The 21,547-nt window shown below is 41.6% G+C and overlaps 1 protein-coding gene across 5 annotated transcripts in view; it reads right to left on the reverse strand.

The window, feature by feature from the left end:
- The window catches only part of slc22a15 (solute carrier family 22 member 15), a 51,276-nt gene that overhangs the window by 23,842 nt on the left and 5,887 nt on the right, over window positions 1-21,547 (reverse strand). For all 5 annotated transcript variants that reach the window (XR_009507425.1, XR_009507423.1, XR_009507424.1 and 2 more), the window contains exons 3-7: window positions 20,908-21,040; window positions 14,371-14,535; window positions 12,633-12,762; window positions 5,258-5,479; window positions 2,844-2,984 (exon numbers count right to left, since the gene is read on the reverse strand). Coding sequence is in view for 2 of the 5 variants with exons in the window: in XM_059947345.1 (XP_059803328.1) it covers window positions 2,844-2,984; window positions 5,258-5,479; window positions 12,633-12,762; window positions 14,371-14,535; window positions 20,908-21,040 (791 nt within the window). In the remaining 3 variants the exon portion in view is untranslated. The remainder of the gene's footprint in view (window positions 1-2,843; window positions 2,985-5,257; window positions 5,480-12,632; window positions 12,763-14,370; window positions 14,536-20,907; window positions 21,041-21,547) is intronic.

Consider the following 21,547-nt stretch of genomic DNA (forward strand, 5'->3'; position numbering starts at 1 on the left):
CACTGTCTTGCCTTCTTTACATCGATACGTTGGGACCAGGTTAGATCCTCCCTATTGCTCTGTGCATCTCATCAACTGATCAATACACTCCTGTCACCTAAGACTACACACTATTATTAACATCAACCACCTTCATGTCATCTGTGAACTTACTTGTCATAGCTCCATCAGCCACATCCCAATCTTTAATGTACATAACAAAACAGCAGAAGCCCCAGTACCAAAGTACACCACCAGTCACAGGATCCTACTCACAAGTGTAACACTGCACCATCACCCTCTGCCTCCATTTAACAAAGTGTTGGTTCCAATTTGCCACCAGTCCCACAAGCTCAAACTTTTTAGACCAGTTTCCCATGTGGGACCTTGTCAAAAGCCTTACTAAAGTCCAGATAGACTAAATTAACCACAATGCCCTCATTAACACACTTTAGTATCTTTTTCAAAAATTAAATTCAATTGATTAGACATGATCTCCTTCTAATGAACCTATGCTGACTATCCCTCATTAATCCCAAGATGGCTAAACAAACTCATTAGAATGAAGTTGCAGAATGAGTTTCCAGAAGGCAACATAGTAATTCTCTTTTAATTAGTGACCACTTGAACCTTGGGAGAATTAGAGCCCTTTTTATTCATAGCTGGCTATTTGTGTGCAGCCTGAAAATTAACAGATTAGTAATATTACTAGATTTACATGCACATCAAAGTGTGTGAAGCTGATTTCCCTTGTACAGATCAGTGATCTCTCTCTTGCAATACATTGTGACATGCTGCACAGATCCTCCAGTGGGGTTTGGAGCAGCTCTCTGATGTCTCCAGTGTTAGAAGCTTCCCCTTTAAATGGCATTCTAATGGAGAGCACATGTGGGTCGCAGACCTGTATTTCAGAGACTGACAAATGGCAATCATTCTCTGGATCAGTGAGTTCTAATTCCACAGCTCTGGAAAACAGCATTGTGCGATGACTGAAATCACAAGGAGCATCTCTGAGGCAGAGAAAGTGTCAGACATTGCAGCACAGATCCCAATGAGATTTGAAGTATGATTCTGGAATAAAATAGTACTATGTGTTTGGGTAAATCTATTAACTTGAGCACTGAGAATTAAACTTCCACTTAACGTGTTTAAATAGCATGGTTATGTGGAAATTAAGAACAGACAAAAGATACATGTTGCTTTTCTCCCCCCTACTTGTTCAAAGAGTGGAATTTCACCAACAAAACAGCTGAGTGGCCTGTATGTCATTTAGTCTGGTTAAGAGTAACACACATGGAGAACCTGGTCACGTGGGTCAACTTGGGCAAGGGTGGCAGAATGCCTACCTGAAAGATGTCAGTCAGAGGTATACAGTATGGAAACCTGCCCTCCACGATGACCAACTTGTCTACATAAGCTTGTCTTTTTCCATTTGTTTGGCCCATATCCTCTAAGCCTTTCCATTTCATGATCTGACTTAATGTCTTTGAAATGCTTTAATTGTACCATTCTCTGCCACTTCCTCTGGGAACTCGTTCCATATACTCACCACCCCGTGTGTGAAAAAACTGCCCCTCAGATCAATCTTAAACCTTTATTATCTTAAATGTCTGCCATCTAGTTTTGGAGTCCCCTAACCTGGGAAAAAGACCATGACCATTCACCTTATCTGTGCTCCTTATGATATTATGAACCTCTGTAGGTTACCTCTCAGTCTTGTATTCTTCAGGGAAAAATATCCCAATCTATTCAGTCTCCCTCCAATGTAGGCAGGATCAACAATAATCTTTTCTGCACTCTACAGCTTAATGAAATTTCTTATCCACAGATGACCAGAACTGCACACATTGTTCCAAGTGAGGTCTAACTCAAACCTTGTACACAAAATGGCCACTTTATTAGGTACACCTGTACACCTCATTATTGCAAATATCTAATCAGCCAATCAAGTGGTAGCAACTCAGTGCATAAAAGCATGCAGACATGGTCAACAGATTCAGTTGTTCAAAAGGGGAAGAAATGTGATCAAAGTGACTTTGACCATGGAATGATTGTTAGTGCTAGATGAGGTGGTTTAAGTATCTCAGAAACTGCTGATGTCCTTGGATTTTCATGCACAACAGTCTCAGTTTACAGAGAATGGTGTGACAAACAAAAAAGTATCCAGTGAGCAGCAGTTCTGTGGGTAAAAACATCTTGTTAATGAAAAAGGTCAGTGGAGACTGGTTCAAGATGACAGGAAGTTGAGAGTAACTCAAATAACCACAGCTTAAAATAGTATTGAGCAGAAAACCATCTCTCAGCATACAACACACTGAATCGTGAAGTGGATGAAACCTTGAAGCACACCAGGTTCCATTGCTGTACCTAATAAAGTGGCCACTGCGCACATAGCTGTAAACGCTGCAACTCTTGAACTCAGAGGTGGGATGTCAAAGAACAAATGGGTTTTTGTCTCAATCTGGTAGTTTCATGTCACCGCTAATAGTGTCGATTTTTATTAAAATGTATTTAATTGTTTCAAATTCCCAGAATTTTGAGGTAGATTAATGTCTCTGGATCAGAAGTCCAGATCTTTTGATATAGATCCAGCAACCTATCCACAAGGCTACCATATGCATAATGTATGAAGGAGTTTATAAGACAAGTCCCGAACAAACTCCCCTCAAAAACAAGTATAATCTTATCACTGTGATTTGCAGCATGCCATAACCCAACCCAATGAGAAACAGGGCAGTACAGGTACAATGGGCCTTTCTTTCCCCTATCTGGAGAACAAAAAACAACTGACATCTGCTCAGGCTGCTCTGTTGTTAAATCAGAAGCCACACTTATTCATTCCAGGTGGATAGTTTGACTCTTACCAGGATTTATCAATGAAGTAAAGGCACAAGGGGAATGCTGGCAATTCCACAAGACCATACATGGCGATGTTCAAGTAGCGGTTGCCTTTCAGCTCGCCGGCATTCAATGTCAAGCCGTAATATACAAGACTGCAAACGTACCTGGAATGAACAGATGATGAACAGATGTACCAACAAGCTTCGAACACATACTACAATAAGTGAGAGGGAATGCAGACTGATAAAAGGGCAAAAGGAATGGGGAAAAGGATGTTAGAGAGGGCAATGCTCTGATTCTGGAAAAGGCTGGGGTTCAGACAGTCAAGTGGGTTCTGGAGTGAAGGGCAGAGGAAGAGAAGAGAATAGGAAAGGCAAAAGGTTCAGAAGGTTTGAAGAAAATTGAGGCAGTAACATGAACTTTGGCAATGTCTCACATAGTAGCCTGATCAGAAAGTTAAGGCGCCTGGCATCCAAGGTGTTTTGCGAAACAAGATCCAAAACTGGCTTGGCGATAGCAGACAGAAAAAGACTAAATTTCTGACTGGAAGCTTGTAACCAATGGGATCCCAAAGGGGTTGGTGTTTGGACTTTTATTTTTTGCAAAATATGTAAATGACTTGGACAACCGTGTTTGTGATCTGGTACATAAGCTTGCTGATGACACCAAGATTGATGGAGTTGTAGAAAATCAGATGGTTGCCTAAGGAAACAAAAGGGCATATGTCAGCTGGAATGTTTAATGGAGAGGGCCAGAATCCAGGTAAAGTGTGAGGTCATCTAATGAACCCAGTCATCTGACTGGACACAGCAGAGCTGACAGAGGATATAATGCAGAGGCTGACTAGACACTGCAGGGTCCTTAGAAACACTGACATACAGAGGGATCTTGAAACATATGATCACAACTCCCTGAAAATGGCGACTCAGGTGGAAAGCGTAGTGAAGGTGCTTAGATTCATAGAAAGGAGCAATGAGTACAAGGGCGAGTATATCATGTTGCATTTATACACTGGTTAGGCTGCACTTGGTGTATTGTATGCAGTTCTACAGAAAGCATGTGGCTGCACTAGAAAAGAGTGCAGAAGAGATTCGCCAGGATGATTTGCCTAGGATTGCTCTCACTGGACTGCAAGCAGCTGAGGGATGACCTTAGAGGTTTATAATATTATGAGGGCCAGAGATAGATAGTTATAGTCAAAGCTAAGTGACTCTAAATCTAGAAGATGCACACAGAGTGGTTGGTAGATGGAACAAGCTGCCAGAGCTTGTGGAGGCTAATACAACAACAACATTTAAAAACTTTCAGATTGGTACATGGATAGCAAAGAAATAAAGGGATACAGGTTACGTGCAGGAAATAGGATTACCATTAACAGGCATCTCAGTGAGTCAGACTAAAGGGCCTGTTTCCATGCTGTACAACTCTGAGTAGAGGATTGAGCGGGGGAACAGGGAGAGAGAGGAAACCGTCTTACTCAGAGGGGAAGAGGGAAGAAACAATTCAGAGACAAAGTGAAACCTGACTTGTATTCTATCAGGAGAGGTGAGAAGATGGCAGCAGTCCCAGGGCAGGGCACAAATGGTGAAGCAAGGGGGGAACAGGAGGGAGAAGGTGAGAAATGACCAGGTGTTTAGGGGAGGAAAGAGGAAGGTTTTGAAGGAGGGTGGGGGGTGTAAGGATGGGCAGGAACTTGTAAAGTAAGGGATAGAGAAATGTGGAAGTTCTGGAATTGGAAAGGTATGGGCAAGTGAGGGACAGGAAAGTTGTGGAGCAAAAGGAAAGCTGGATGGAAGTGTGTGGGAGGAAACAAAAGAGGCTCCAGCATAAATGCCAGGTAGGGTGGTGGCTATGAAAGGGCAGAAGCAAGGAAGGGAGGTGGGTGGAATACCAAAAAGGTGTCAGGGGAAGAGGTCAGTAATATGTGGGGAGGGGATGGAAATGGGGGGAGTGGTGTGTGATGTGATGAAAGGCTCTCTTTAAACACACTACTGTCAACGTTTTGCTTTCACCCTACCCAAACAAGCAAAAGAAGTGGTGAAATATGGGGACAGAAGAGGCACCAAACAGCCTAAAATTCCACAGGAAAAGAGACTTTGTGACAGAATGGATTAACAAAATGTGATTTTTTTTTCTCTATTATTACAGTGGTTCAGTATTGTGTGGTGCAACATACTTACAAGACATACTGGATTTAGTTTGGAACGAAGTAAGAGGTGAGATCTCATTTTGCATTCAGTAAGAGATTACCTAGATTCAGTGCAACCTCATTTCCTCTTTATTTTTACTAATATACAAAGTGAGCTGTGGTCTGATGATCTGCAAGCAGTAGATCATGAAACATTGGCACTTCAAGCCTTTAAGACATGCTTCAGATCCAGCTGACTACACAATTATCTGCAAGTCTCTGCACAATATTCTTTTTATGGCCACTTACCATACATACATCAAGATGACACTTCTCCAGCGTAATACAGGATGTCTCACCAGCTCCATAAATCCATGAGCAGGTTGACCAACTTTCTTGGCTCCTGTACAGGGTTTTAGCTGAATGAAAATCTTCTCATTGCCATTCCTGTATGCAATACTTTGCAATACCTCCTCTGCTTCCTCAGTCCTCCCCTGAGAGTACAACCACCGTGGTGACTCTGGAATTGTTCTGTCAGAAAATTGACACCATTAATTTCAACTCATACAAGTGAGTTATGAATTACTTAATGGAACTGCCCAGTTTCTACCCTATTCACTGCCTGCTCAACCCTTACCCGTTTGAGATTTCAGCATTTTTTTTAGTGATAATTCAAGTTAAAGTTCACGTTATTGTCACGAATAACTGACAAAGTCATATTGTTAAAAGGTAAACAGTATAATGTTACTGGCACTTCATCATGATGAGGCCTGGGTGGTGGCAGGGAGTTCAGTAGTCTTACGGCCTAGGGTAACAGTTCTTGTCCTAATGCTACAGTACCTCCTACCCAATGGTAAGGGGTCAAAGAGATTGGTGGATGGATGGAAGGGATCATTGCCAATGCTAACAGTTTAAAACCAATACTAAATTGTTTTCTATGGATAGAAAACACATACAAGAGCATTAAGTTATGGCGATGTTAATCAGTGCTATTATATATTACATTATTTGTAGATGCAACAAACAGTTGGCTAGGCTAGTCTTTGTTGCTGTTTATAGTCTGCATGGCCTGTAAGCAACTTCCATATCTTTAGCAGAAAAGCTTTTTCTGGACATCATCCCTAATTCTATTTCCAAGGGAACTAACCTCCTATCCTATAAAACTCTTGAATACCCTCATCACTTCAATCTGATCTTCATCCTCCAGAGGAGTAATATTAACCTCTTCCCATAAACTAAGCTTATTTCTTTCTGGTGATACCTCACTGTATTTCCTCTGTGGCCAATATGTTTTCACTTAAGTCTGGTAATCTAAACCAAACAGAGCAATTCAGGTGGAATCTCATCAGGGTTTTATAGTCTTTACTTTGTAAAAGAAAAAGAGATTGAACAGAAGGAAGATTCCTAAAATGGTCAAAGATGAAATGAATGATGTTTGCTACTATAAAATATTACTATGAAAAAAGGGCTTCAAACGTGCTTGTCTTAATTTAGTTCCTCCTGCTCAGAATTAAACTCAGCACACCATCTCCCCCACCCCCCCCAAAGTCACGTGTTTTGGTTTGATTTATTCTGAGGCTGCTTATGTGAGTTTTCTTTGTGATTTTGAACTTCAACACATTTACCCTAGTAGTGAATTATAAAACAGTGCTCCAATCTGGGCACTATGCTACTGTGGTATTTACCATAATGTTATTACAGCACTAGCGACCTGGGTTCAATTCCCGCTGCAGTGCTTTAGGAGTTTTAAGTGTTCTCCCCATAACCACATGGGTTTCCACTGAAGGCTTCGGTTTCTACCTACATTCCAAAGATGTGCGGGTAGGTAGGTTAACTGATCACCTGGGTGTAATTGGTCAGCGTGGCCTGATTGGACCAGAAGCACTGTATCTCCAAATCAAAAGGTAAAACACACTTCAGCTTTCAACACAATGTGTGCATGTCAACTACCTTTAACAACATTTGCATGAAATACTTGAGATTGTTTACTACATTTGAAATTCTGTATAAATGCAAACTGTTGATTTAATAACTTATGGTAAACAGTGGTCAATTACTTGATTGTCTAATCAAGTTCATGTTTGTCATTCAATAGCATAATTGCACATCACCAAACAGAACAATGCACCCCCAAACCAAGGTGCACAACATAGTACGTACAACTTACATACAGCACATCAAGTAATATTACCATAATAAATTAACAAATAATAAGGTGCTAGTTAAAAAAATAAACAATATAAAGCTTGGGTGTTTCAGGAGACCAAGGTGGTGGCAGGAAGTTTAGCAGTCTCATGCTGGGAGAAGTTGTTTCCTGTCTTAACAGTCCCTGTCCTAATGCTACAGTATGATGGTTAGGGGGTCAATGAGATTGTTGGACAGATGGGAGGGATCACTGACAATGCTAAGGGCCCTGTGTACACAGCACTCCTGATAAATAGCTCAGATGGACACATGAGAGACGCTGAAGATCTTTTCAGAAGTCCTCGATGCAATGTTATTATAAATGCAATCACCAGTGGCATGTGTCTATCGAGACAAAGAGGATAGGATGTAGGACCTAAGTATTTGCTTTTTAGATTGAAAAATATCCAGATGATGCAAAACCGTAAATGAGTTACATGAAAGACTGCAAAAAGGCTGCAAAGAGATATCGGCAGACTTAGCGAGTTGGAAAGATGGCAACAGATGGAGCATGATGTGAGCTTTAATATAGAGCAGAAGTCCATAAGTCCATTCAGCTCATTGTCTGCTCCACCATTCAATCATTCCTGATTTATTAGGCCTCTCAACCCCACAGAATACTTTTCAAACAAGTAAATTTTGGTGAATAACATTAGTGTGCCAGTTGACAAGAAGCATGAAAATAACAAGCGAACATAGCAAGCAATTAAAATTCAAAAGGTGTGTGAGTTTTTGTTGAAATGGGTTGGAGCACAAAACTAAGGCTGACTTGCTGCAATTGCTAATGGCCTAGTTGATACTACATTTGGAATATCACATGCAGTTATGTGCACCTTACCTATATAAGGAATTACTTGGAGATATCATGAAAGGAATCCACAATGTCCTTTGTGTAAGATGCAGAACTTTGGGAGACCTCTCATTTCCTTGATACATCTGCACAAAATGCACTAAGCTGCAGCTCCTTAGAGACCCTGTTAAGGAACTGGAGAGGCAGCTGGATGACCTTTGGCTCATACGGATAAATGAGGAGGTGATGGAGAGGAACTACAAGGAAGTAGTCACTCCTAAGTTTCAGGAGGCAGGTACCTGGGTGACTGTCAGGAAAGGGAAAGGGGAGTAGGCAGCCAGTGCAGAGTACCCCTGTGGCCATTCCCCTCAATAATAAGTATAACACTTTGAATCCTGTTGGGGAGGGGGGGGGGGTGAAATGACCTACTGGGAGAAGCCACAGCAACCTGATCTCTGGCATAGACTCTGTCTCCGTGGCTCAGAAGGGAAGGGAGGAGAAGGGGAGTGCAACACTGACAGGAGATTCCATAATCAGAAGAGCAGACAGCAGATTCTGTGGATGTGAAAGAGACACCCAGATGGTATGTTGCCTCCCTGGTGCCAGGGATGTCTCAGGTCGGCCCACAGTATCCTAAAGGGGGAAGGTGTACAACTGGAAATCATGGTACACATTAGTAGGAAAAGAGATGGGGTGCTGAAGAGAGAATACAGGGAGTTAGGTAGAAAGCTGACAAGTAGGACCTCAAAGGTTGTAATCACCAGATTACTGCCTGTGCCACATGCCAGTGAGGGTGATAGGATGATTGATCGGATGGATGCATGGCTAAAGAATTGGTGTGGGGTGGGGTGTAATGTTATGGCAATCATGGGATATTTCAATATGAAGGTAGCTTAGCTTAAGCCCATCACCTCTATTGAGGCATAAACCACCAACAGCAGATTGCCAGAGTCATCTCTCCTGGTTCAGTCTTTCAAGTTATCCCAGGTGTATCTCATCTTCTTCCTCCACCAGGATGAGATCTTTGGAGCTTCTATTGGTGTTTCTATACCACTGAGTTTTTACAGGATACGGTTGCTATGCTCATGCCCAACCCATCACCTTTCAAAGCCAGGCTTGGGACCATCCATGGTGGAGTTCAATACGTAAGAAGATGGGGAAAATCAGGGTGGTGCAAGATCCCAAGAGAAGGAATTTGTAAAATGCCTACGAGATGGTTTTTTAAAGCAGCTTGTGATTGAGCCCATTAGAGGAATGACAATTCTGGATTGGATGTTATGTAATAACCAAGATTTGATTAGAGAGTTTAAGGTAAAAGAACCCTTAGGAGGCAGTAATCATACTATGATAGAATTCACCCTAATTGGATACATCAGTACTACAGTGGAGTAAAGAGAATTACAGAGGCATGAGATAGGAGCTGGCCAAAATTGAATAGCTACATCCCAAAAATGAAGAAGTATTCTAAAGAGGAGAGTTGAAGCAACCATGACTGACAAGGGAAGTTAAAGACAGAATAAAAACAAAAGAAAGGGCATAAATTAGTAAAAATTAGTGGGAAAATAAAGGAATGGGAAGCTTTTAAAAACCAAAAGAAAGCAGCTAAAAGGGTCATAGAGATATGAAAATAAGCTAGTCGATAGTATAAAAGAGAGGTATAAAAGTAGCCCCCTCCTTTGTGAGAATCGCAAGATTGCTATTAATTCGGGTCTGGGACCCAGGAAATGAGAGAGGATTCTCAAGGTTGGAATGTGCCCTGTCCTCAGCCAGACAAAGCCACGGATAACAGCCATTGTCTCTTGGAGACGGAATTGTGTATTGAGTACTGTGCTATTTGTTGAAGCCCTCGGGGTGACCTGAGTGGGCTGGTTGAGAGATTGCATCATCGTAACCTGATTGACATCTGAGACCCCTTGAGTAAGGATAAAAGAGGGTCTGGGGAACAACCCCTTTAGACGCACCAGGAGAAATGCTAGAAATCCCGTGACAGCGTTTTAATAGCGACTGCCGGTGGTGACTCGTGTGTGTGTCCATCCTTGCCCGGATGACGAGTCTTCCACGGAATGGCTTAGCTAAAGGACTGGCTACACAAACAGAATTCTTGAAGGATCGACATCATAAAAAGGAAAAAGCTGGCAAGTTTCTAAAATCTCTCTCTTGACTCCAACCAAAGGCTGCAGCCTGAATGAACTAAGTGACTTTGATATTTCCATCGGACAATACATTATCCCCTAGACAACGATAGAGCTTATTTCTTATTGATTATCATTCTACCCGCACTTTTAGATTTAGTATTGATGACGTGTAGTATCTGTATGTTTGCATTGATATCATTTTTGCGTATTTTTACCAATAAATACTGTTAAAAAATAGTACCATCAGACTTCAACGGACCTCTATATCTTTGCTGGTAAGTGACCCAGTTACGGGGTTCGTAACAGAGAACAGAAAAAGCTTTTTTTTCAGATATAAAAGGTGTAAAAGAGAGGCAAGAGTGGATATCAGATTGCTGGAAAATGACTCTGGAGAGGTAGTAATGGGGGACAAAGAAATGGCGGATGAACTTAGTAAGCATTTGGTATCAGCCTTCATGGTGGAAGACAACTAGCAGAATGCCAGAAATGTGAGTGTGTCAGGGGCAGAAGTGAATGTCATTGCTATCACTAAGGAGAAGGTGCTTGGGAAACTGAAAAGTCTGAAGACAGATTGGTCACTTGGACCAGGATTCTGAAAGACGTAGCTGAAGAGATTATGCAAGCAATAGTAATGATCTTTCAAGATTTACTATATTCTGGAATGGTTCCAGGGGACTAGAAAATTGCAAATGTCATCTAACTCTTAAAGAAGAGAGGGAAGCAGTAGAAAGGAAATTATAGGCCAGTTAGTCTGGCTACAGTGGTTGAAAAGACATTGGAATCTATTATTAAGAGGCACATGACCAAATAGGCTGAATTCAGCAGGGGAAATCTTGCCTGACAAATCTGTTGGAATTCTTTGAGGAAATATCAGACAGGATAGACAAAGGAGAGTCAGCAGATGTTTATTTAGATTTTCAGAAGGCCTTTGACAAGGTGCCATACATGAGTCTGCTTAACAAGATTAGAGCCCCAGGTATTACAGGAAAAATACTAACATGGATAGATTGACTGACTGGCAGGAATCAAAGAGTGTCCTCTTCTGGTTGACTGCCAGTGGTGCTCTGCATGGATCCGTATTTGGACTGCTTCTTTTCACATTATATGCCAATGATATGGATGAAGGAATTTATAGCTCTGAGGTCAAGTTTGCAGACAATATGAAGATAGGTGGAGGGGCAGGTAGCGTTAAGGAAACAGAGAGTCTGCAGAAGATAGTAGACAGATTAGGAGAATGGGCAAAGAAGTGCCAGATGGAATATAGTGTAGGAAGTGTCTGGTCATACACACGATAGAAAGAATAAAGGTGTGGACTATTGTCTAAATGAGGAAAGAAAATCAAAAATCTTAGGTGAAAAGGGACGTGGGAGCCCTTGTACAGGATTCTCTAAAGGTTAACTTGCAGGTTGAGTTGGTAGTAAGGAAGGCAAATGCAATGTTGGCATTTATTTCAAAAGGATGACTAGAATACAAAAAGCAAGAATATAATCCTGAAGCTTTAGGAGGCATTGGTCAGACAACACTTGGAGTATTGTAAGCAGTTTTGGGGCCCCTTATCCAGGAAGTGATGTGCCGGCATTGGAGAGACTCCAGAAGTTCACAAGAATGATCCCAGCAATGAGAGGGTTAACATATGAGATGCGTTTAATGGCCCTGGGTTTGTACTCGCTGGAGTTTAGAAGAGTAAGAGGTTATCTCACTAAAACCTACAGAATATTGTAAGGCCTAGATAGACTGGATGTGGAGAATATGTTTCCTATAGTAGCGGAATGTAGGACCAGAGGGCACAGCCTCAGAATGGAGGGATATCCATTTAGAACAGAGATGAGGGAAGTTTTCTTTAGCCATAGGGCAGTGAACCTGTGAAATTAATTGCCACAAATGGCTGTGCAGGCCAGGTCATGGGGTATATTTAAGGTAGAGATTTAAAGATACTTGACAACACACACAAAATGATGGAGGAATTCAGCAGGCCAGGCAGCATCTGTGGAAAAGAGTAAACAGTCGACGATTCGAGCCAAGACCCTTCAGAAATAAAGAGCTGGGAAGTTGATCAATGAATGAGTTTCTGGACTGGAGAAGGAGTCTGATAGGAGAGGAAGAAAGAAAAAGGGAGAGGAGGGAGGCAATGGTCAGGCAAGGAGATAGGTGAGAGGGAAAAGTGGGTGGGGAATGGTGGAGAAAGAGGGGCATTACCAGAACTTCGAGAAATCGATGATCATACCATCCGGTTGAAGGCTACCCAAACGGAATATAAGGTTTTGTTCCTCCAACCTGACCATGGTTTCATCACAACAGCGGAGGAGACCATGGATAGACATATTGGAATGGGAATGGGAAGTGGAATTAAAATTGGTGGCCACTGAGCGATCCTGCTTTTTCTGGCGGGCGAAGCATAGGTGCTCAGTGAAGCGGTCTCCCAATCTACATCAGATCTCACTGGAGGTCACACTGGGAGCACTGAACACAATACGTGACCCCAAAAGACTCACAAAAAGCTCATTTATCAACATTCCTCAAAATATGAAACAGCAGCTACTGTCAAATCTGTTTAAGCCTTTAAATCACAACTTACATGAAAAAGAAGAAAAACAGAACTCCAGGGAAATTGGCTGCAGCGGTGAGAACACGCCAATCCCTGATGAAATAACCAATGACAGCAAACGCTGCGATTCCAAATGCAAACACCAAATTGGTGAGTGACCCTGAATTAAAACAAAAATCTTAATTTAAAATAAATTCAATTCTTGCTCAGTGAACAGTGCACAAATCCCTCTGTTGAGTTTACAACATTCATCTTGAAGAATGCTTCACAACTTAAAGATTTATAATGGAATTTGAATGAGAAAGATATGGATTTAATGCATTAAGTGGGAGTTGAATCGATAGGCCTGATGGTGAAAATACATGTAATGGAACAAAGGGCTGTGTGGATCAGCATCTGAATGTGGAAAAATGTGAGGTCTTCGAAAATAAAAATGTGGAGTACATGGAGAGAGTTATGGAGAGAGTTCATAAAGTGCTGGTGTTCAGAAAGTCCCAAATGCCTTTTATGCAAAAATCCCTACAAATTAACGTGTTGGTACAGCAGAAAAATACAAGGTCTTCATTGCAAGGGAATTTGAATGTAAGAGTAAAGACATCTTCCTGCAATTATATGCTGCCCTAGTGAGGTAACAGCTGAAAAACCTGAGATAGATTTAGCCTTCTATGTATAGAAGAGTGTACTTGCAACTGAGTGCAACAAAAATTTACCAGGGTGATCCCTCTGAAGGGGAGACTAATGTGGCCAGAGGATAAATTAAACTAATTTAATTGAATGGTAGAGTGTGCATAAGGGCCAAACAGCTTCCTCCTGGCTCTGTGGTCCAGAACTTTTAGAGAGCGAACATGGGAGACAGATAGGCTAAATGGCCTGGAGATCTCCTACCTCAAGTCTGTTCCAACTAATATGGCTGTGGGATACAAGCAAGAATTACTACATTCAGAGCACAAACTTCACAATGATCAGGGAAAATAAAATCATAATGGAAGAACAATCAAATATTTGAATAACAGTGCACTGCTGACCTCTTACCTCCAAATACCTCAAGCTGACTAGCAGCAGGTGTGAAGAAAGTAAATATAACTCCATTATATAGGCGGAGGGAAAGAGATAATAGAGAATTGCAAACAAATTAATCATAGGAAAATGATGGATAATGGTAACTAGGCAATTTGAAAACAATAGGACTGGAGATAACCAACACTGATTTATGATAAAGTTTGACAAGACTTTGAGAGTAAATTAGGGGAAACCAGCAGATGTTTTTAAAATTTTAAAGGCATTTAATAAAATACCATGCCAGAGATTATTTTTTAAAACTTAGAACATGGAATGGGGTAATATACTGGCCTGGATTAAAGCTGTGACTAATGGGGTGTTGAAAGGACCTGACAGTCAATAGCTTCACTAAGCCACTGAGGTCATCTATGCTCAGTTAAAAACACTATTACACAACCTTCAAGCAACACACACAAAATGCTGGCAGAACACACAGGCCAGGCAGCATCTATAAGGAGAAGCACTGTCGATATTTCGGGCCGAGACCCTTTGTCAGGACAGTCCTGATGAAGGGTCTCGGCCCGGAACGTCGACAGTGCTTCTCCTTATAGATGCTGCCTGGCCTGCTATGTTCCACCAGCATTTTGTATGTGTTGCTTGAATTTCCAGCATCTGCAGATTTCCTTGTGTTTGCTTTTGAAATTACATAACTTTACAGATTTTCACTTATCTTTGAATTTAATATTCAAACAATGGGAAACCTCTCCACCTGTTAAAGCCCAATAGGATTTGCCCACAAATTCCTGTGTCAGTACAAAAGCCACCAGGGACATTCCACCATTCACAAACCCAACAAGAAGTCGCATCAAGGCAAAGATTTCATAATTAGGAGCGGCTGCTGTAATGAACCCAAATACGACATCAAGGAATAAGCCTGGAAGAAATAAAAATATGGTTTGAAACATTTATTTCAACTTGATCATCCAAGAAGTAAATCAGATTAATAAGCAGCCTGCTCAGTTTTCACTGAAGTAAATGTTTCATTTGCTCAGGACATTTAACAATACAGGTCTTCCCAAACATGTAGATAATCTAACTTAATGCACAGTCTGCACATACGAATTAGTGTTGACAAGACCCGTGGAACAGATTTGCCAGCTGCTGTGTGAGAACTCAGTCTGCAGCTGCATTTCTGAATTGTGAACTCAAAAGTTCAAGGTACATTCACTATCAAAGTATGTATATAATATATAACCTTGAGATTCATCTCCTTACAGGCAGCTACAGAGCAAGAAACCCAAAAGGAATCCATTAAAAAAAATCCAACAAGCACCCAATTTGGGGGGTGGGGAGAAGGTGTGGGGGGGGGGGAGCGGTGAGGGGTGAATGGGAAGAGTGGGGGGGTGAGAAAAACACAAATTGTACAAACAAAAAAAGCAAGCAAACAGCATTCAGAACGAAAGTGAGTCCATGGACACGAAGCCCAAACCAGCCCGAGCATGCCCACAGCCTCAGCCTACAACAGTGGAGCAAAACTTAGCAGAAATGCAGATACAAAATCTGGAGCAGCCAGATAAGGTCCACAGCAACAGCCTCAATGCAGCAGAGCAAAGCAAATGTTGCAGTGCAGCGAGCAGTATGGCCCAACCCTCATCTCCAGTCTCAACACGCTGCCTTTTCAGTCATCTGGCCTGGCACTTAAATCGTCAGGTCATTCCTCACCCCGAGACCTGGGTCTTGCCGCATTGATACACTCTGGGTCTGGAACCCACCACCATATTCTGGCCCATATCCAACCTATCCTAATCAGCCCAGCACTTAGATCGATTAACTGTCCAGGCCACAAAAAGTTCTCAAGAACAGAACACTGCCATCATCTGCGGACTCCATGTGGCCAGAGAGGTCACTGACCTTAATTATCGACTGCTTTTCCCTCTTCAGATGCCATCTGACCTACTGGCTTTTATAATACAGCAACTGCTTATCCTAGGCTTGGAGATTTCAGGTGGTCCGATAAGGTCAACACGAGCAGCAGTCTAGCAACAACGAGCAGCCGTCCTGAACATCCTCCAGCAAAGATAGCAGCCAATCACTCTGCACATTTATTACAGTGCTAGAGAGAAAAGGTCAGATTTCTTCATCCAGATCCCCAAAAAGAATATTAAGCAAATCTAAAGATGATCTGGCCTAAAGTCCTGCAGGAATGCTTTATCGCTAAGGCATTCATCACCCAATCTCAGTATCCTTGTTTGGACCAAGGTTGCAACAGGTCTTGAGCCAAATGGCCTTGCCAAAACTCAAGCAGCAGTAGAGGTAATGGCAAGTATAATTTGACAAAACTGTCAACAATACCTTCCATCGCTCTGCTGACAATGAAAGGCTGGATGGCAACGAGTGTGACTGCACATGACTACTTTTAATGGATGAGATTAAACTTGGTAACTTTCCACATTGGCATTGGTGTACTAGAACTGTGTGCTTATCAGCAATATTAGTACAGGAACAAAGAACTACAGTAATAAAGTCTTCCTTCATTCAATGCACTCAGCTATTTCTTGCTGTTACTTAGAGTGAATGATTGGCTCTCATGTTAGTGGGGACCTTGTGAGGACGCAAAGATGAAAAATCCAATCAGTGTCTCATCTTCAGCAGTCACACGACTGAGTGAGGGTGGGAAATATTACTTGGATTTCTTCCTCCTAATAAGTGTGCAACTGACAACCACCATTCTAGATTGGATGTGGCAAGATAGTAGAGCTCTGATATGAAGAATTGCTTAATTTTCCTGAGGCAAGTTGCTTATATTGTACCACATGACAGGGTTGGAGTTTTATCAGCTTGGTGCCTGATTGTTATTATTCCTGACATACCTTTCTACCTTCACTTGGGGAAGGCCCCCTCACTTACCACTATTGGCAGAATGAGGGATATGCCATAATGTTTCCAATCATTGTAGAATACTATTTTGCTGCTGCCAACAGCTTACAGTGCCTCATGGTTATCTGGTTTTGAGCTGGCAGATGTGCTCCAAATCAATTATCATAACAGCAATCACAAACACAAGAGATTCTGAGTATACTGGAAATCCAGAGCAACACATACAAAACACTGGGGGAACTCAGGTCAGGCAGCTTCTATGGAGAGGAATAAACAGTCAGCCGAGACCCTTCATTAGGAATCATAATGACAATGTGCTCAGTGACAATCCACATGGACTATATGGTAGTCAGTCCTACTCATTGTCATGGACAGACGTATCCACAGGTGGGAATGAGGCCAAGTGAATATATCATACAGGATGACTCTCCCATCACCTGACACAGTCAGTGGAGAAACTTTGTTTGAGAGTTACCCAGTGGTGCTACAACAACCGACTTGCTGATGGATATCTCAGTGGCCTCACTGTTCTTAGTGCATCTTCCAATCCACTTTCAATGCGACTCATACACTTATTAGCCGAGGAAAGGTGCTGAAAGGTAATGTGGGGGTTTCTTTGTCCATACTTGAACTAAGACATCACAGGCTCCAGAGTAAATGTTAAGGGGCCATGGAGTACTTTCACCTCAAACAGGTATGTCCTTTTTGAGCATACACTAACTCAGCTTCTGCTCTACTGATCATCAGCTCAGTTCCCTTAATTTGGAAGCATTGTCATGGAGCAATATGGCACAGAGAAAAGCCCTTCAGCCCATCTAATGCATACTAAACTATAATTCTGCCTAGCTCCATTGAACCACACTTGGAGCAGAGCTCTCCATGTACTTCTCGAACTTCTCTTAAACGTTATGCTTAAACCTGCATCCGCCACTTCCTCAGGCAGCTCATTCCACACTCAAATGTTTCATTTGGAAGACAGACTGCACTGGAGTGACACTGCAGAGACCGAATTGGATGGCCAGGTTGATGCCAGCTTCTGCTTTATTCTTAATTAATTTAATCTGACTCAGCTGAAGAGTTTGTTCTGTCATTTCAAAGTACAGTTACACAGAAACCAGATTGCTTTGGGGTCTTGTGAACTGGATGAGGACAGATTCCCTTTCCTGAAAGGTATTAATAAACCAGATGAGTTTTTAATGACAATCTGATAGCGTCACACTGATCATTGTTAAGAATGCTTTTTAATACAGATTTATATGATTTGTTAAATTTAAAAGTCCTGTACATTCAATCACAAAGAGAAAATCTGCAGATGCCTGGAAATCCAAGAAATACACACAAAATGCCGAAGGAACTCAGCAGGCCAGGCAGCATCTATGGAAAAGAGTACAGTCGACATTTCGGGCTGAAACCCTTCAGCAGGTCTGGAGAAAAAAAGATGAGGAGTCGGAGTTAAAAGGTGAGGGAAGGGAGAAGCACAAGGTGATTGGTGAGACCAGGAGGGGAAGGAGTGAAATAAAGAGTTGGGAAGTTGATTGGTGAAAGAGTTATAGGACTGGAGAAGAGGGAGTCTGATTGGAGAGGACAGAAGGCCATGGAAGAAAGAAAAAGGGGGAGGAGCACCAGAGGGAGGTGATGGACAGGTAAGGAGATAAAGTGAGAGAGGGAAGTGGGGACGGAGAATGGCGAAGGGTGGGGAGGCATTACTAGAAGCTCAAGAAATCGATGTTCATGCCATCAGGTTGGAGGCTACCCAGATAGAATATAAGGTGTTGTTCCTCCAGCCTGAGTGTGGCCTTATCCTGAGAGTAGAGGAGGCCACGGATAGACATTTCGGAATGTCATGATGAGGCCTTACTCAGGTTGGAGGAACAACACCTTATATTCTGTCAGCTCTTTACTTCACCTCCCGTTTTTTTTTTGTCCAGACCTGCTAAAGGGTCTTGGCCCGAAATGTTGACTGTACTCTATTCTATAGATGCTGCATGGCCTGCTGAGCTCCTTCAGCAGTATATGAGAGTCCTGTATCCAGTAACTTAACTATAGCATCATTATTCCAAAAGGCTTTTTAACTTATTTTTAGACTTAATCCAATCAAATCCTTTCTTTAAAGCTTAAAACTAACAGTTGTATTTTCAAATATAGTAAATAAGTGAACTGCTGCAATTACCTACAAAGTAATAGTGGCTATACTTCCAAGTATTTCATGGTTGTTAAGCTCTTTAGGGCGTCCTGTGAAATGTACTACATAAATGCAATTTCTTTCTTGCCATCTAGAATTAAATAGAAGATGCACAACATCACTGGTGGCACAATTATTTTGGAAAAAAAAATGAAAGCTGAAATTCTTCCAAGAGATCCAAACAGCACACTGTGATATTGCATGGAATCCTCCATCAATCCATAGAATCAAGGGTCAATTCCTAAAATCCAGCTGAAAAACGCATTTCAAATGGATGTGCTTTTAAATCAATCAGTTCAAAGCTTCAAATCGAAAAGCTACAAATGCCAAAAATCTGAAATACCCTTTGGTTTGTTTAATCTGAAAAAACTTCTCGATCTCAGTGTACTCCAGCTTCCTATCTTTGATGCAGAATTCCAAATCTTCACTATCTTGCAGGAATAATTTCTTCCCAACTCTGTCCTTCATGGCCAGTCTGTTTTTTTGAGACTGAACCCTTGGTTTTAGATAAGCAGCCAAAGGAAACATCATCCCTGCATCTATCTCGTCAGGTCCCAAACAAAGAGATCTCATATCATTAAATTAAATCTGATAAATTTCCCTTCATATGACAACCCCTGAATACACCCTCAACACTCCCATCAGGGAATCACTTTGATGAATTTCTGCTATATTCTCTTAAACAGAAATATAACTCTCCCTGAGTAGTGAGACCACACCTGTATACAGCATTTCAAATGTGCTCTCACTAGGACCCCAAATAAATGGAGCAACACAACCTCCCATTCTTCTAAACTCCAAAGAGTTTAGGCTTAGCCTGTTCAACCTTTCCTCAGAACATGACTTCATCCCAAAAATCAACCTTGTAAATGTTTTCTTAACTTTATCCAATACAAGCATATCCCTACTTAAACAGGAAAACTAAAGCTGTATGCGGTGCTCCAAGTGTGGTATCACCAACATCCTGAACAGTTGCTGCAAGACTTCCCTACATTCATACTCCACTCCTTTTGAAATTAAGGCCAATTTCCATTCACCTTCCTAACTCCTGGCTGCTCTTAATTTTCTGTTTCATGTATGAGTACAAACAAACCCCTCTGTATAACAGAATTCCAGTCTCTCCCCGTTCAAATTAGATTCCATTTTCCTATTTCCCTCCCAAAATAGATAACTTCACATATCCTTCATTATACTCCATCTGTCAAATTTATGTCCACTAACTTAAAGTACAAGTACTCCTCGACAAATTCTTGTGTCCTTCTCAAAATTTGCTTTCACACCCACCATCACTCCTCAGCAAACTAGGCAATAATGATAGTCCCTTCATTTAAGTCATCAATATATGCAGTAGATTGTAAGTAACTGTAGATTGTAGATTGTAATAACCAGCATCCCATAGCTGCAGAAGTAAAATCTACCTCTTCAATTGCACATTTGGTAACCTGCCTATGCACCTCCTGCTGTGACCTGACGTGAGATCCTATTCTTTAATACTCTTGTAAAGTGCTCTGGACCTTTTAACAATTCTATATAAATGTTCATTGCATTTACTGTGGGAAGCTCAATCTGCTTGAGTTAAATTAATTAAATGCCACAAGCAAAAGGAAACGTTTTATTCATATACTTGCTGTGTCCATCCTGGGGCAGAAATGGATAGCACCTCTGCTGAGAGGGCTTGTCACGGCCAGTCTGAGGCAGCTCCCCAGCAGACACTTAGCTCTATCTGTGGCTCAAAGCAGTTATCTGCGTGCGACAGCAGCCACATCCCAGTACACTGCTTTGACAGATGGGCGAAAACAGGTGAGGCTAGCAGTGGGCCTCATTCCCTGGTGAGGTAGGGACATGCTTGTCCTAGCATGTAAAGTCAGCCACGGTGCACTGGACAGATGAGATAAAGTAAGATCTAATCGTCAGGAAGGTGGTTCTGCAATGCTTCACAAAAACCAAAGGGTATAAGACAAAGAAGTAGTCACGGCCATCCACTCCAACCAAGGAAGACGCCAGTTGTAACGATTACTTGTACAAATAGACCCAGGTGTCCAAGGTCAAGAGAGTGGATCTGCCCCAGTACACTTTAAAAACTCACCCACACAGGTTTCTTCATGCTGTGCACGTCATCTAAGAACTGCACAAATCTAACTGGCAAAGTCAGATATGATGGGCAACCAATCATAATCGTCAAATCATCCATACACAACAAATTATTTAGAGCTTTTTACTACAATTATATTAAGCACTTAAACTCACCTATAAGGAAGATAGGTTTTCTGCCAAATTGGTCAGACAATGGTCCAAATAAGATGTTGCCAAAGAGCAAGCCCAAGAAGAACAAGGATCCAGCCAAGTTTACTTTATACGCTTCTTGTCTGATTAAATACCACTGTTGGCATATAAAAAATAACATTCTTATTGAAAATGTGAATTACTGGCAATTGAATGCAGTATCTCCAAGAAACCTCTGAAGGGAAATAAGTTCAAAAGTGCATCGGAGCAAGCAGGGAAGAAAACATTATTTCAGCAAAAGCATAAAGGTACCACAAGTCCAAGAAACAACCACACAGTATTTAATGTGTTGATGGCTACTTTTAATCAACTACACTCACCCTCTCTTGCCAAAGGGAAGCCAAATAAATTCAGGTTAATACATCACAATTATGCTGTCTTGACAAGCTGGGATTGTTATTTATTATTAAACTATTATCCACAGTTGATTGCAACTTTAATGCCCCTGAGCCCATTGCAAAGGCTCAGAACACAACACTTAATGCACTTGGTAACTTACTGTTTAGTGACAGATTAAAGGTAACATTCACTTTTGCAGGTCTGTGCTTGAACACTGCCAGTGACTGTTTAGGAGTTTATAAACACAATAGAATATTGAGCCATT

This window comes from Hypanus sabinus, chromosome 22, assembly GCF_030144855.1.
Source record: "Hypanus sabinus isolate sHypSab1 chromosome 22, sHypSab1.hap1, whole genome shotgun sequence".
Classification (NCBI taxonomy): Eukaryota; Metazoa; Chordata; class Chondrichthyes; order Myliobatiformes; family Dasyatidae; genus Hypanus; species Hypanus sabinus.